Genomic DNA, 16,087 nt, shown 5'->3' with positions numbered 1-16,087 from the left:
TGGTGAGAAAAGGAAGGCAATTGCTCTTGAGATAGAACTCAAGATAACGGTCCAACTATAAGCTAATGTAAGTGTTCTGAACACGTTTAAATTAGGTTTTGCTAAGTTATGGTGTTCAATACATTAGGTATATTAAATGCATTTTTGATTTATAATAGTTCTAACTTATAAAGGTTTATCTGGATGTAACCCCATTCATAAAACGAGGAGCACCTGTACTGCTCTTTACTATTCACAATCCTTGATCCAACACTATCCCTTTTATCTTCTTCAGAATATTTCACCTCTCAATTCCAGACAATTAAGATTACCAATGTCAGTCATCTTTATTTCAGGTCCCCACCAACAAAACTGTCTATATCAGTGATGGCGAACCTCTGACACGCGAACTAATTTTTTTGGTTGATTTTTCTTTGTTAAATGGCATTTAAATATATAAAATAAATATCAAAAATATAAATCTTTGTTTTACTATGGTTGCAAATATCAAAAAATTTCTATATGTGACACGGCACCACAGTTAAGTTAGGGTTTTTCAAAATGCTGGCACGCCGAGCTCAAAAGGTTCACCATCACTGGTCTATATGTTTCTCCATCCTTGTTTGCTTCCCTTCAGTCTCCAAGAAGAAATTTTTAAGGCTAATCCCTCCATTTGTGCTTTTGATCCCATCCTTCTGCTCTGTCTACATTATTCCATCATTTAGCCCTTTCTTCTTACGCTTTTGACTATTCCTTCTCTATGTGATTTGTCTACTTTAGTTTATTAACGAGCTCGATCATCAAATATAAATAAAATCATTGCATTTACCCTGTGCCCCTCTTCAGTGACCACCCCCTTCTAAATTAAAGAGTCTTACCTTTTTTTCTACACTTTCACCCTCAAGCTATCATTTGTAATTATTCTTGCAAAAGTTATAATCCCCTCCATTATACAAAATTTAATGAATATGTCTCAGCCCTTATTTCTCCTGCATTTGTTATAGTTGAAGCTTACCAATTGATTCAGCAAACATTTATTGAACACTTACTATGTGCTCTTCACTGTGTTAGTCACTCATAACCAAGACATACATCTCTATGGCATCTGCACTATTAAAACTCTTCTGGTATGCCCTGGCTGGTTTGGCTCAGTGGACAGAGTGTTGGCCTGCAGCCTGAAGGGTCCCGGGTTCGATTCCGGTCAGGGCACATGCCTGGGTTGCGGGCTCGGTCCCCAGTAGGGGGCATGCAGGAGGCAGCCGATCAATGATTCTCTCTCGTCACTGATGTTTCTATCTCTCTCTCCCTCTACCTTCCTCTCTGAAATCAATAAAAATAAATTAAAAAACAAAACAAAAAAAACTCTTCTGGTATTTGGTTTACCTTCTCTGAAATTCTTCATTGCTTCTCTATGGCATTTCCTCCTATACCTACAATCATGATTTGCTTTATATAATTAGGTGCTTCTATGTTGGGGACATAAATGTTTACAATGGTTATATCCTCTTGTTCGATTAATCCCTTTATCATTATGTAATGTCTTTCTTTGTCTCTTATTATAGTCTTCATTATAAAGTCTATTTTGTCTGATATAAGTATTGTTTATTTGCATGAAATATCTTTTTCTGCCCTGGCTAGGTAGCTCAGTTGGTTACAGTATCATCCCGATATGCCAAGGTTGCAGGGCCCAATCCCAGTCCCTGGTCAGGGCACATACAAGAAGCAACCAATGAGTACATAAATTAGTAGAATAACAAATCGATGTTTCTTTCTCTCTCTTTTTCCTCTCTCTCTCCCTGCCTCTCTCTAAAATCAAGAAATAATAAAAAAGGGCTTCTGTCGTGAGTGGCACACGTAGAGCAGCTTGATTGCTCTACGTGCGGAATCGACATCAAGAGATTTCGGAAGCATAGTTTTTTGGTACTTGGGCAGCTGGTGATCGTTGGTCCCGGCCCCCCGGCAAAAAATAAATAAATAAACAAATAAATAAATAAATAAATGAAATAAAATCAAGAAATAAAACATATATCTTTTTCCAGCCCTTTGCTTTTAGTCTGTGTATGTCTTTAGTTCTGAGGTGGGTCTCTTACAGACAGCATTATATATGGGTCTTGTTTTCTTATCCATTTAACTTCCGTATGTCTTTTGATTGGAGCATTTAAGCCATTGATATTTAAAGTGGTTACTGATAGGTACATATTTATTGCCATTTTTTCTTTATTGTTCCCCTAGTATTTATATATAAAAATACTGAATAGAAAATGCTACCATCAAATTTTCAAATGCTTCCCTGTTGGGCTTCAAAATCATTATCATGAATTCATTTACAATGAAATAATGTTTAAAAAGGGATGCAGAGAGCTTAATAAAATAGTTAAAAGCATATTTTCTTAACTATAAATTCTCTAAATTCAGAAATTTTGAAATTCCAATTAAACAAACTTGTGATACTAAACACTAAATATGAAAGGCACCATTCACCAATCCAAGATTTACCTGATATAAGTACAATAATCCAAGAACTGTAACAGACTTATATGTGAATTAATATTATAAACATCCATAGTTTTGTATTTCCTAAATACCACTTTTTAATTTTACTATAATGTTATGGTAGTCATAGTAAAATTAGAAAGTAGAGAAAAAAATTACCCATAAACTCACTGCACTAATACAACCATTATTAATATTCTAATTTACTTCTTTCCAGTCATTTTCCTGGTCATACTTGACATAATTGTAATTATAATGTCCACAACACTGTATATCTAAATTTTTAAATTTAATTTCCTATCAGTTTCGATCATAGATTTTTTACATCAATAGTAAGTTATTTCACAAAACAAGTAAGAAAACAAAGAACAAAGAGTTGTACAATATGGTTTACCTCATAAATAGGCAGCGTAGGAGAGTTCCATGCATTGATTCTTGATTCATTGACATCAACAACCGTTACCTTGATTTCAGGGCACATCTGAGCTATGACACTACACGTGGGTCCTCCAACATAGCCCGCACCGATGCAACAGATCTTCTTAATTTCAAACATGACTGTACTAGAAGAGAAACAGTAAGACTGTTCTACTATTGAAAACAGAAAATTTAAAATAACTTTGCTTATTCATCACACAATAAAAATTGTCAAGGTGCCATATCTGGAAAGATTTCCTACATTCACACTCATTAAGAATTATGAAAATAGTGATAAAAAATAACATTCCAATTGGATGACCAAACCTGTTCTCAGCTGCACTAGTATGAAGCATAAAGAAAAAATTACAATAACTGCTATTACTGGAGAAGAGCCACAAAGATTATAATGACCCAATATTTAGAAAGTCAAGAAGCAAAATAAAACCTTACTTAGGCCTCTTAATACACTAGAACAACTTTGATTGCGGAGGTAAAGTTCAAGGGTGAAATACCAGTGTAATTCCTGCTTAAATAAATGCTGGTATACAAAGGTCAGCCTTGAGACCGGTTTAGACAAACACAGTGATAGTAAGATTAGTTCTGCCGTCCAGAATTGGCCTCTGAGATTATACTCTCTACCCAGTTTGGCTTCAGTTTCCTTTTAGGTATTTGACGATGATCTTAAACTCAATTTCAAATTTAATCAGAAACCATGAGGTAGTTAAAGGAAAGAAATTTCTGTAGTAACCAAAGCTGTAACACAGATTTTTTTTTTAATCCTCACCCGAGGGTATTTTTCCATTGCTTTTTAGAGAGAATAGAAGGGAGGGAGGGACAGAGAGAGAGAGAGAGAGAGAGAAACATTGATGTGAGAAAGACACATCGATTGCTTGCCTCCCACATATGCCCCAATGGGCCGAGGATTGAATCTGCCCTTGACCACCAGGAATTGAACTAACAACCCTTCCGTGCACAGGCTGATGCTCTAACCACTGAATAACACCAGCAAGGGCTTGACAGATTTTCAAAAACCATTAGTTAAATTGATTTACACTAATCAAAATTACAAAAGACTAATTTATACATAAGAAAGTCAGTTTATTCATTATAGTGAGAACAAAAACTGTCAAACTGATCAAATTCTCAGAATTTTACTCCTTGTCAAGACCGCAGACATCTAATTCATGGATTCCAAAGTAAAGAAAAATGATAATCAGAGAATTCAGTAACTTTTTAGTATACTCCTACATGGATCAGGGAAGGCTGATCTCATTACAATGCCTGCCAAATATATCCCTAATCTTCACTGGTTCTCTGGGTAGATTTCCCTACTGGAAACGAATGAGCTGACCAAACCATAAAAGTATCCTGGTTTGTATTATTAACAATTAACCCTGGTTTATAAATTGATCGTTAGTGGTCATAATTAGCAGATATCAACTCATAGAGCAGTGGTTCTCAACCTTGGCTGCACATTGGAATCACCTGGGAATCTTTTTAAAATCCTGATTTCTGGGCCTCATCCTCCGGAAATTCTGTTTCTTTGTTACTAATGTTGTGGACCCACCCCATAACAAAGAAACAGATTTCCAGAGGATGAGGTCCAGAAATCAGGATTTTAAAAAGATTCCCAGGTGATTCTAATGTGCAGCCAAGGTTGAGAACCATTGTCATAGAGTCTAATCTCTAATGACTTTTTAAAACTGTATAAAGAAACAGAATTTTAGTAAAACAATAAATATGAGCAGAAAGCAATACTCTTAGTGATATACATACAAAAATATTTTTTAAATTTGTTTTTTGTTTTGAATAGGTAATGCATTCATATGGTTCAAAAATTAAATCCATATAACAAGGTACAGACAGTCCTCGGGTTATGTCGGACTTGACATACCTCTCGTTTCGTGGTTATGTCGCCATCTCCCATTTATTTATAAAAAAAAAAAAAGTTCCGTCATTTTGACATATGTACATATGTGCTTTATGTTTTTTTTATTATTTATTTACCACAAGGTCAGGAATTATATTTCTTTTAAATTTTTTTTACTGTTTCACTTCATTACTGCTGTGTGTGTACTCCATGTGAGTGACGTAGGTGCTTATGTAGGTGAGTTCCGACTTACTTCGAAAATCGAGTTACGTCTCGCCGTAGGAACGGATCTCCACGAAACCCGAGGACCTACTGTATATACTCTAAGTCTCATGACTACCCCATCCCTATCTACTTTGTTCCCACAAGCAACTCCTTTATTAGAATTTTGTGTATCCTTCCAGTATTTTTAACTCAAGTAAATATATAGGAAATTCTCATCATCTTTTCTTCCTAAATTCAAATGATAGAATACCATATACACTATCAACATTTGTTTTATTTTCCACTTAGTGCATTCTGAAGTCCTATCCATTTCCTCTCCTCTCTCTTACTTTTTAAAAAAAGTTATACTGTATTCCATTGTGTGGATGTACTTACAATGCCAAATCTGGTAGATTCTCTCCTTAATAATCTAAGTGGATTAACACTTAGTTTCCTATCATGTGAAGCCATAAAAATATGATATTCTTGCCCAGCTGGCATGGCTCAGTGGTTGAGCATCGATCTATGAGCCAGGAGGTCATGGTTCGATTCTTGGGCAGGGCACATGCCGGGTTGTGGGCTGATCCCCAGAGTGGGGTGTGCAGGAAGCAGCCAATCAATGATTCTCTATCATCACCGATGTCTCTAGTTCTCTCTCTCTCTCTTCCTTCCTCTCTGAAATCAATTAAAAATATTTTTTTTTTTTTTTTTAAATATATTTTATTGATTTTTTACAGAGAGGAAGGGAGAGAGATAGAGAGTTAGAAACATCGATGAGAGAGAAACACTGATCAGCTGCCTCCTGCACATCTCCCACTGGGGATGTGCCCGCAACCCAGGTACATGCCCTTGACCGGAATCGAACCTGGGACCTCTCGGTCCGCAGGCCGACGCTCTATCCACTGAGCCAAACCGGTTTTGGCTCAATTAAAAATATTTTAATTGATATTCTTATTAAACATTTAGGATTACAAGATTCACCTCAGCAAAAATTCAAAATTTACTTTTGGCAACCATCCATCTTTCATTTCTTCACCCTTCTACTTTTCAGTTCTGCTCTTTACCATTGTCCATGCCTCAAGTGCCCTATACACCAGGAGAAAGAAAAACTACATGGGAGGAAAAGGCTGCATTGGGGTAGCTAACTGGCTAAAGGTCCCACCTGTGGGAAAGGGACTTCTGACTCTGGAGCAGGTTTACCATAGATGTGTCTCCAGCATTCGCTGCTGCTCTTCCCACCTCTACAATAGAAAAGGCTCAGCATCTGTTTTCAAAAAAATTGCTTCAAGCCCTAGCCGGTTTTGCTCAGTGGATAGAGCGTCAGCCTGCAGACTGAAGGGCCCCGGATTCGATTCCGGTCAAGGGCACACATGCTCGGGTTGTGGGCTCCATCATCAGTAGGGAGCTTGCAAGAGGCAGCCCATCAATGATTCTCTCTCATCATTGATGTTTCTATCTCTCTCTCCCTCTCCCTTCCTCTCTGAAATCAATAAAAATATATATTTTTTAAAAATTGCTTCAACTTAGTTCAGGCCTATTCCCATCTTCATCGTCATGAAAAATTAATATTTCCAATGTAAGGGTCTACTGTGTAGGCATAGCAGAGAATTTGGCCATAGAGGGATACAGGACCTGACACTCTGGTATTTAACAATTTATTCTAGGGAATGATTCAATTGAAAGACATTAAACACCCTACTATGTAACAACCACTACTGGTCTATGTACTGTGGATACATAATACTAGTAGTGAACATGACAGATACAGTTCCTACTTTAATATGGCTATATTCTAGGAGAGCACACAGACGAAATAATGGCAGTTGTGACACATCCTATATAACAAACGCCTAATATGCTAAGTGTCTGGTCATCTGGTCAACCAATCAAAGCATAATATGCTAATGATATGCTAAGGTTGCTCAATAGCTCGCTATGATGTGCACTGACCACCGGGGGCAGATGCTCCGATTGGTAGGTTAGCTTGCTGCTGGTGTCCTACCGATCGGGACTGAGTGAGTCGGGCTGGACACACCCTGGAGCCCTCCCCCGGTCCCTCCCCAGCCCCGATCATGCACTGGTGGGGTCCATCGGCCTGGCCTGCGCCCTCTCGCAATCCATGGCCATGAATGGATGGGGGATGTCGGAGAGCCAGTTTCGGCCTGATCCTGCAGGCCAGGCAGAGGAACCCCACGGGTGCACAAATTCATGCACTGGGCCTCTAGTTCCATATAAAGGAAATAATCATGTAGGAGACAGGGAGGGAGGGAAAAGCTGTCTGTGGAGAAAGGACCTCATTAGATAGGGTAGTTAAAGAAGGACTCTCTGAGAAAATGACTTTTAAGCTGACTTAAAAGTTGAAAAGTTGCTAGTTGCACCCAGATAACATGGCTAAATTATGCAAGGCAGTATAAACAATAAATGACAAAATGAGTGTTAAAGTCTATGGGGCGGGAGGGGGGGGGGGGTAGTCAAAATAATAAGGCATCTACATCAAGGCAAATGTAAAATCTAAGCTTGACCTAAAGAATGAGTAGGATATAAAAAGTAAAGATTAGTGGGGGAGGACATTCCAGATGAGAAGAAGAGAATAAATAAGGACTTACTGAGAGAAATGAGTCCAAAGAAGTGAGATCTGTCTCGCTGGACAAAAAAGTGGATGTTAAGAAGTAGTGAGCAGCAATAACTGTCTCCTAGAATGGAAATGAATTGAAAGTGGGTCTTGAATGCCTCTCTCAGGAAAGCATGGCCATAACAATCCATGAGACTACAACTTAATAACTTACGGTAACATGGCGAAAGTAACCTAAGAATCAATGGCATTAATGTAGCTAAAATCTAATAATTACACACAAAAAAAGGGGGTGGTGTGTGTGTGGGGGGGGGGACACACAAAGGGAATGATCAGTCTGGAAAGAAGGAGTTAAGAACAAGAATGACATTGTTTATTTCAGTCCTGTCTACATAAGAGTACACAGAATCTGGAAGTCAGAAGTATTCTGATTCCAGAGAATACAGCAAAAACAGGCTTTCCCAATGCTTGGATGGCATATTCCCCCAAGATTCTTTGTTCTGATTCTATGCTACCTTACGAATTCAGATTTCCAGGAACCATAATACTAGAAAGTGATGACCTGGATTTGAGACACAAGTATTCTAGGCACTGGAATAAAATTTCTCTACTGTGATAGCAAAGTTCCATTCTAGTTTATTCATCAGTCTCTTATGAGCTTAATCATCATAAGTTAACATTTAAAGCCTCATTAACTTCATGGAGGTGGGGAGGGGGGGCGGTACTACCTTCCAGATATGAAAGGCTGAAGATCAAGTCCTGAACTGTAATGAACCTGAAGAACTACTACACTGTAACACCCTTACTGGACAGCTAGCCAACCTCTCTCTCTAAGTAAAACCAATAAATCTAGAATACGTAAAAAGTGTCATCTCAAAGTACTTTTGGACCAGATGATTTCTTTGGGTTACCACTTAATCCCATAGTTCAGAGGTTAATAGGGAATCCTATGCCCTCAAACTCAAGCAAAACAGGTGCTGGCTGCACATGCTTAAAAATGCAGACAGTAATGCTGAACTTGAGGGTTTAGATGTAGATTCTCTGGTCATTGAGCACATCCAGGTGAACGAAGTTCCTAAGATGCAGCACAGAACTTACAGATCTCAGGGGCAGACTAACCCACACAGGAGCTCTCCCTGCCACATGGAGATGATCCCACTGAAAAAGAGCAGTATTCCTAAACGAGAAGAGGAGGTTGCACAGAAGAAAAAGATAACCCAGAAGAAACAAAAACTTATGGCCAGGGAGTAAATTCAGCATAAAATAAATGCTAATAAAAGCAAATAATAATAATAATAATAATAAAAATATGGATTGAATATGTACATGAGGCAACTTGAGCTCAAGAAGTTCATAGTTTGCCGAAACCGGTTTGGCTCAGTGGATAGAGCGTCGGCCTGCGGACTGAAAGGTCCCAGGTTCGATTCCGGTCAAGGGCATGTACCTGGGTTGCGGGTACATCCCCAGTGGAAGATGTGCAGGAGGCAGCTGATCGATGTTTCTCTCTCATCGATGTTTCTAACTCTTTATCTCTCTCCCTTCCTCTCTGTAAAAAATCAATAAAATATATTAAAAAAAAAAAAGAAGTTCATAGTTTAATAAGGTACTCCCAGTGCTTACCTGTTGCTATTCGCCTCGATACCTAGAACAGTAGGCTCTCAATATATATTAATTGAATGAATGAGTAACTCTCCATGAGGGTCTACCTTATAAATGAAGACTATTATTTTAATATCTTTAGCTTAGATGGCTGATCATAGTATTTTTGCAGAGATTGCCCAGAATCCTATCATCTTCTCCTCTTTAGATAGAACTTCAGTATGTCTTCCCAGTTATTTCTTAACTACCTTGATTGCAAAGCTGTTTTCAGCTTGTCTCACGTACAACAGATGGAGTAAACGACTGATAGCAGGTGGACTTGTATTATAGAATTACATATGTTTCTGGGGCCCCTGCATTGCTATTTCATAAGAAGTATGGCTGTAAAAGACAATGGGAAAATTACGGAAGAAGTTAGATGTACAATCTGTGCAAATCCAAATAAATTATCTTTGGAAATTTCAATAAAATTTTCAATATGCTTTAATATGGATACAGTGTTAGCTATATACTTTCCCCAACACAGATGTCTTCTGATTCCATTTCCTACTTCTACTTTTATGTACCTTCTGACCCTCCCTACTGGGCTGTCAGGGAAATGGGCATGTTTGCTTTATAAGTCAGTTTGAAATGAGTTTTTTACCTGTGTATTTTGGGAAAGTTACAACAAACCAGGCGACTCCAAAACCACTCTTCATTTAAAATTTTACAAATTGAGGTCAATATTTCTACCTAGAATACGTGGCTAACAGATAGGGAAGGTCCTATCACAATCTAAACTAAATATAATCCCTCCCCTCCCCCCTCTTCAGTATACTCTGCACAAAGCAATGGACTGACTATAGCTGGATATATCAACTTCACAAATCATTTTAGTCATTTTCAAAAGTTATATCCTAACAGATGCCTGACCCAGGAAAAGTACTAATCAGTGAGAGAGTGCTAATGTTAGATCTAAAGGGTTTCTTTAGCTGTGGAAATAGTGAGAGACTGGATGGAATATGCTTCTTAGCTGTAGATTTTTTTTTAATATATATTTTATTGATTTTTTTTACAGAGAGGAAGGGAGAGGGATAGAGAGTTAGAAACATCCATGAGAGAGAAACATCGATCAGCTGCCTCCTGCACACCCCTACTGGAGATGTGCCTCAACCAAGGTACATGCCCTTGGCCGGAATCGAACCTGGGACTCTTGAGTCCGCAGGCCGACGCTCTATCCACTGAGCCAAACCGGTTAGGGCTTAGCTGTAGATTTTATGTTAGAGAAAAGAAGTACAGCGGTCAGAGAAGACGTGGGATCCTCCCAATCAGGATTGTCTACCACTTACCTTTAACTAGCTGCTGAGTACTAACAAGCACATCTCAGAGCAGACAGTAAGCTCTTTCATTTGCAGACACACCCCCCCCCCCCCCCCCCCGAAGAAACAGACCAGACTACTGTTCTCTATTTCTTAGGGGACTTGAAGAAACTCAAAGACTCTGTGTCTTTGAGGGCAGTCGATGGACAGCCCTCCTCTGTACATATATCCATAAAAAGCTCCCTACCAGTGAATCCCTCTTTTCTCGATTCCAGAATTCTCAACCCTACTCAATTATCTTCCTATAGAAGAGGTATAATTTATCAAGGTCTCACGCAAACATGATCTCCTAAAGCACCCACGACAGGCCTCCCCTGACATGAAATAAAAACCATGGATATGGTGTAGCGGCAACAATGCATTCCAGGACAGCCCATACAGATGCCACAATAGAATGCCTTCGGATTTCGCCCTCCAAAGGGCTTTCTGGCTTCGTTTTCTCGTTGGTTTCTTAAGAAGAGCCAATGGAGTGAAGAAAGCAGCAGCCCCCAGGTAAGCAGACTTCACACAAACAAAAGACCAGGCGTGATTCTGAGGCCAAAATGGGGTCCCTAAGCAGAGGACCGCTTCCTTCGGGGGGCGTTCGGCTTTCTGAGCGGCCGGGGAAATCTCCTTTATTTCAACTCAGAAAGTGAGAAAAAGCAGACAGAGATGCGACGGGAAGACTCGCGAGTCTGGGATAAAAAGCCCAAGCAATACCATCCCCAGGGCAGCAGATCCAAAAGGCGATTCCCGCCCAGAGCCTAGAGGAGGAGACGGGGGTCTGGAGACAGAAAGCCCGGGACTGAGCGCTGGGAGGGACCTGGGGCAGCGCGCACACCCCCGCCCCGCTCCCTGCACACGCCGCCGGGACCCCGGAGCATCCCGACGGGGCGGAGAGCCATCCCGGGAAGGCGCTTACCCTCTTCCAAGCACCGAGCGCGGCTTCCGCTCCTGTCCCCGCGGCGCGGACAACTCCTCCCTCTGGGCCACACTGCAGCCGCTCCGCCAGGTCTCCTCTCACTGCAACGAGAGTCCCGGGCCTGGGCCCGTATTTAAAGGCTTCTGCCCGAGAAGGCGGAGGCTTCATTCCCCCGTTGCCAGGCCCTCCTGGACTCCTTTCTCCGCCGCAAGCCTGCTCCTCCTCCCGCCACACCAGGCCGGGGGCCCGCCCCTATTTCCTGCGGGGTCCAGGGGCGGGGCGGGGCCAGTCGCCGCTGGGAGGATCAGGCCACGCCCCGGTCGAGCCTGGGCCAATCCTCTCTGGCCAGGTAGGCGGCCCCGCCCCTGCCGCGAACAGCTCTGGGCGGAGCTGCGTGCGCAGCGGTCCTCTCTGACTGCGGGGCTGGGGCCCTGGCGCGTCACCGCCTTGGTTGTCAGAGGCACTGGGGTCACGGTTGCGCCCCGCTTCCCTCCCGGTCACCGGGTGCTGGCTAACGGTCCGCGCCGAGGTGCTGCCGCATGCGCACCAGGCCCGCCATGCTCCGGGGTTACGAGGGGGGAGAAGGGGGAGACTGGTCTCGCGGCAGCCCGAGGGGACCGGAAGGTCCGGGCCCCCCTTCCGGTCTCCCCAGGAGCCCGGAGGGCCGGCCTTGTCTTTGGCCCGCTGGACTGCGGGTCAGACGGGGCCGGTCGGACGGGGCCGGCGGCTGACTCCCCTCCCACGCCCTCCAGGCCCCTGGGGCCGCCTCACCCTGCGGGCTTGCGGCCTAAGGTTGAGTCAGATCCGGTCGGACCCGCCGCTTCTGGGAAGGAGATGCCTGACGTCTGGAGGATGCTGAGTCCTGTCGTGACTGGACCGCTTCGCGCCCCCGCCCGGATCCCTTGGGAGGAGAAGCGGGACACCCACGCCCTTCAGAGGTGTTTTCTAGAGTTGAAGCTCCTGCCAAATGCAGGATCTGGGGTGTCTGTGCATGAGACTTAGCAGAATATGCCACATGTAAGTCCCGTGCATGGGGGAGGGTGAAATTAACATATGGAGCCTGCCCACTTTTAATGTGGAAGGAAGTTCTGTTTCTCTTTCCCCATCCCACGGGCATTTAAACCTCAAATACAAGCAGTCATGACATTTGGTTTCTCTCATTGAGACTTACATCAGGGGCCTTAGCCGGTTTGGCTCAGTGGATAGAGTGTCGCCCCGATTCCGTTCCGGTCAAGGGCACATGCCTGGGTTGTGGGCTCGACCCCCAGTAGGGGGCGTGCAGGAGGCAGCCAATCAATGATTCTCATCATTGATGTTTCTATCACTCCCTCTCCCTGCCTCTTTGAAATCAATAAAAATATTTTTTAAAAAAATAATTACATCAGGTAACAATCTGTACTAGAAGTCAAAGCATTTTAAGATACATCATGAGGAGATCGATTAGGTTATAAAGACCTTAAAGCAGTGGTTCTCAACCTTCCTAATGCTGCGACCCTTTAATACAGTTCCTCATGTTGTGGTGACCCCCAACCATAAGATTATTTTCGTTGCTACTTCATAACTAATTTTGCTACTGTTATGAAACGTAATGTAAATACCTGATATGCAGGATGTATTTTTATTGTTACAAATTGAACATAATTAAAGCATAGTGATTAATCACAAAAACAATATGTAATTATATATTCAATATGTGTTTTCCGATGGTCTTAGGCGACCCCTGTGAAAGGATCGTTCAACCCCCAAAGGGGTCTCGAGCCACAGGTTCAGACCGCTGCCTTAAAATATCGCATAGATGATGGTTTTATTGATAGGATCATGATGATGACTTGTAAAAAACTGTTGAATGTTGACTAAATAAAATAATTTGCTGTGAATTGTATAAACACTACAGTGTCGGGTGAATTTCCCGCCAAAATATAAGATGGCGGTTCGCATACGCAGGTAGGTATCTTTGTGAACGGCAAACAAAAATATTTGGTAATACGCAGTTACAGTCGGCCCGAGTTTACACGTTTCCCGCACTCCACCGCAAATCTATATGAACGGAGTTAAGACGGCTCCCGCGGAGTACGAGCAATTCACGCGAGCCGACTTAACTCGTTTCCCGCAATCCAAGTGTAAAGTGTGATAGTATATGTAGGCATTGTACATTCTATGCAGTTAAATTCTATCACCCATCAAATATTTAGTGCATTAGACATTATCCTAGAGACCAAAGATGCAAAATGAATCAAGACCCAATTCCTTCTTCCAAACTCACAGGCTAGTAGGAGACATGAACACATAAATAATTGCAATGCATGTGAGTTATACTATAAGAGGGGGTATCATTTTTAACTTGGCATATAGATTTACCTATTACAATTGGCTTTCTAATAAAAAATAAAATAATGTACTTTTCTATTCTTCCCCTTCCTATGAATTCAACATTTTTCTACCTATTATTCACTTTACATTCTTTGTTAGTATTTTGATAATCATCACAATCTTCACAGCAATCAGTAAAATCTCAGAAATTAAATCAGAATATCAATATTAGCTAGAATGGACCTTTGGATCTAGGATAGCCATTCTCAAGATGCACAGTCTTTGAGACCCTTTCAAGGGATCCAGGGGGTCAAAACATCTTCAGGATAAAACTAGCCCTAACTGGTTTGGCTCAGTGGATAGAGCGTTGGCCTGCGGACTGAAAGGTCCCAGGTTTGATTCCGGTCAAGGGCATGTACCTTGGTTGCGGGCACATCCCCAGTAGGCTGCTGATTGATGTTTCTCTCTTATCGATGTTTCTAACTCTCTATCCTTCTCCTCTCTGTAAAAAATCAATAAAATAAAATAAAAAGATAAAACTAATGTTACTTGCTTTATTCACTCTCATTCTGTTACTAACATATTGGAATTTGCTAGAGGCTCGTTGACATTGTAATATATTGAATGCAGACTTTTAGATTTACAAAACTGTCAAGCATGACCTGGCTGGTGTGCTCACTGGGTAGAGCATTCAAAGGGCCACAGGTTCAATTCCCGGTCAAGGGTATGTACCTAGGTTGCAGGTTCCTTCCCAGCCCCAGTCGGGGTGCACAGGAGGCAACCAATGTGTCTCCCTCACATCAATGTTTCTCTTTCTCTCTCCCCCTCCTCCCTTCCACTCTCTCTGAAAGTCAATGAAAAATAATATCCTTGGGTGAGGATTTTTAAAAAGTCAAGCAATACCAATCTTACTAATTTTTTATTTGGCAATATAGTAATTTTTCATTAAAATGTTACTTATGTTAACATGTAATTATTAGTCGTTTTTAAGAAAATAATGCATTTTTCATAATTTGTCAGTTTTCATTTCTAATAGGGTAAATACCAGTAGATACAAATCAACATGAAAAAACTTTTGGGGTCTTCAAATTTTAAATGTTTAAAGGAGTCCTGAAAACAAAGAGTTTGAGAACTTCTTGATGTATTTTCAAATTATGTTTCACGAATTCTAAGTTTCTCTGGTGGTGTGTCAGTCTGTGAGGAGAGAATAAGTGGGAGGTTAAAACAGGCCGGGTTCTGGGTTTCCTATGTCTCTCCCTTCTTCAAATCTGAACAGTTCTACTGTTACCTGCTTTCTATGTCAATTTTTATGTAGGGTTTCAATTTATAAACAGGTTCCTCTTACAACTTAAAAACAATTCCTTACGCCCTAGCTAGTTTGGCTCAGTGGGTAGAGCATCGACTTGCGGACTGAAGGGTCCCAGGTTTGATTCCAGTCAAAGGCACATGTCTGGGTTGCGGGTTCGATCCTCAGTGGGGGATGTGCAGAGGGCAGCCAATCAATGATTCTCTGTCATCATTGATGTTTCTTTCTCTCTCTCTCCCTCTTCCTCTTTCTGAGATCAATAAAAATAAAGAAAATAAAAGCTGTTGAGCAAAATATGTTACTTTAAAAATTTTTTTAAAAATAAAACAAATCCTTCATGGATGGGTTCAGGCATATGCTCAGGTTGTAGGCTCCATCCCCAGTGGGGGGTATGCAGGAGGCAGCTGATCAATGATTCTCATTATTGATGTTTCTATCTCTTTCTCCCTCTCCCTATTTCTGAAAATCAATAAAAACATTTAAAAAATAATTTTCATACAGTTTGAAGGGGATGATCTGAAAATCTATTCTCAGAGATATGTAATTTAAAATAAATCAGAGTCCTTTCCATGGATCTCTCAGAAGATGTAACATTTTTGCAAATGCATTATAACAAAACAGTGACTGTCTCTAAATGACAAAAAAAAAATTTAAAATGATAGGGTTATGGATCTGATTATAATGCAGTCGACATGGAACCTTGTCCTTTCTGTTAAATACAATATTCTAGAATAACAGAGTAATAAATGAAAGTATATTAGAATTTATAGACTCCTAGAAATTTTTAGATAATTTTCAAAACATCCATTTTAATAATATGCATATAGAAATATAGTCATTATTTCTTCATTTGACAAAGCTTCCCGTGTATCTTAAGCATAAAAATTTCCTTCATAAGGAAAGAAAAAAATTCTTGAGGCATTCCAGGGTCTATTGGAAGGACCTAAAGCCAATTATAGGTCAATAAAACGTTTCTTTTTTAAAATATATTTTTATTGATTTTAGAGAGAAAGAGAGAGAGAGTGATAGAAACATCAATGATAAGAGAATCATTGATCTGCAGCCTCCTTCACGC

The 16,087-nt window shown here is 40.9% G+C and overlaps 1 protein-coding gene and 1 non-coding gene across 3 annotated transcripts in view; one reads left to right on the top strand and one right to left on the bottom strand.

Annotated features, from left to right (window-relative positions):
* The window catches only part of UGDH (UDP-glucose 6-dehydrogenase), a 42,943-nt gene extending 31,378 nt beyond the window's left edge, over nt 1–11,565 (bottom strand). Inside the window, exons 1-2 of one of the 2 annotated variants that reach the window (XM_070397767.1) lie at nt 11,397–11,565; nt 2,867–3,035 (exon numbers count right to left, since the gene is read on the bottom strand). In XM_070397767.1, the coding sequence (XP_070253868.1) occupies nt 2,867–3,028 (162 nt within the window). In that variant the 5' untranslated portion in view covers nt 3,029–3,035; nt 11,397–11,565. Of the gene's footprint in view, nt 1–2,866; nt 3,036–11,396 lie in introns of those variants that run through there. The other variant, XM_070397760.1, reaches the window with a different exon arrangement.
* Nucleotides 1,805–1,938, top strand: LOC139001425 (U11 spliceosomal RNA). Its single transcript, XR_011470012.1, has one exon. It is a non-coding gene; the product is annotated as a U11 spliceosomal RNA (small nuclear RNA).
* Nucleotides 11,566–16,087: the final 4,522 nt, after the last annotated feature.

This window comes from Myotis yumanensis, unplaced genomic scaffold (genome assembly GCF_028538775.1).
Source record: "Myotis yumanensis isolate MYYU_CA2020_CCGP unplaced genomic scaffold, mMyoYum1.0.hap1 SCAF_1, whole genome shotgun sequence".
Lineage (NCBI taxonomy): Eukaryota > Metazoa > Chordata > Mammalia > Chiroptera > Vespertilionidae > Myotis > Myotis yumanensis.
This window is presented reverse-complemented; position numbering and strand designations above follow the sequence as displayed.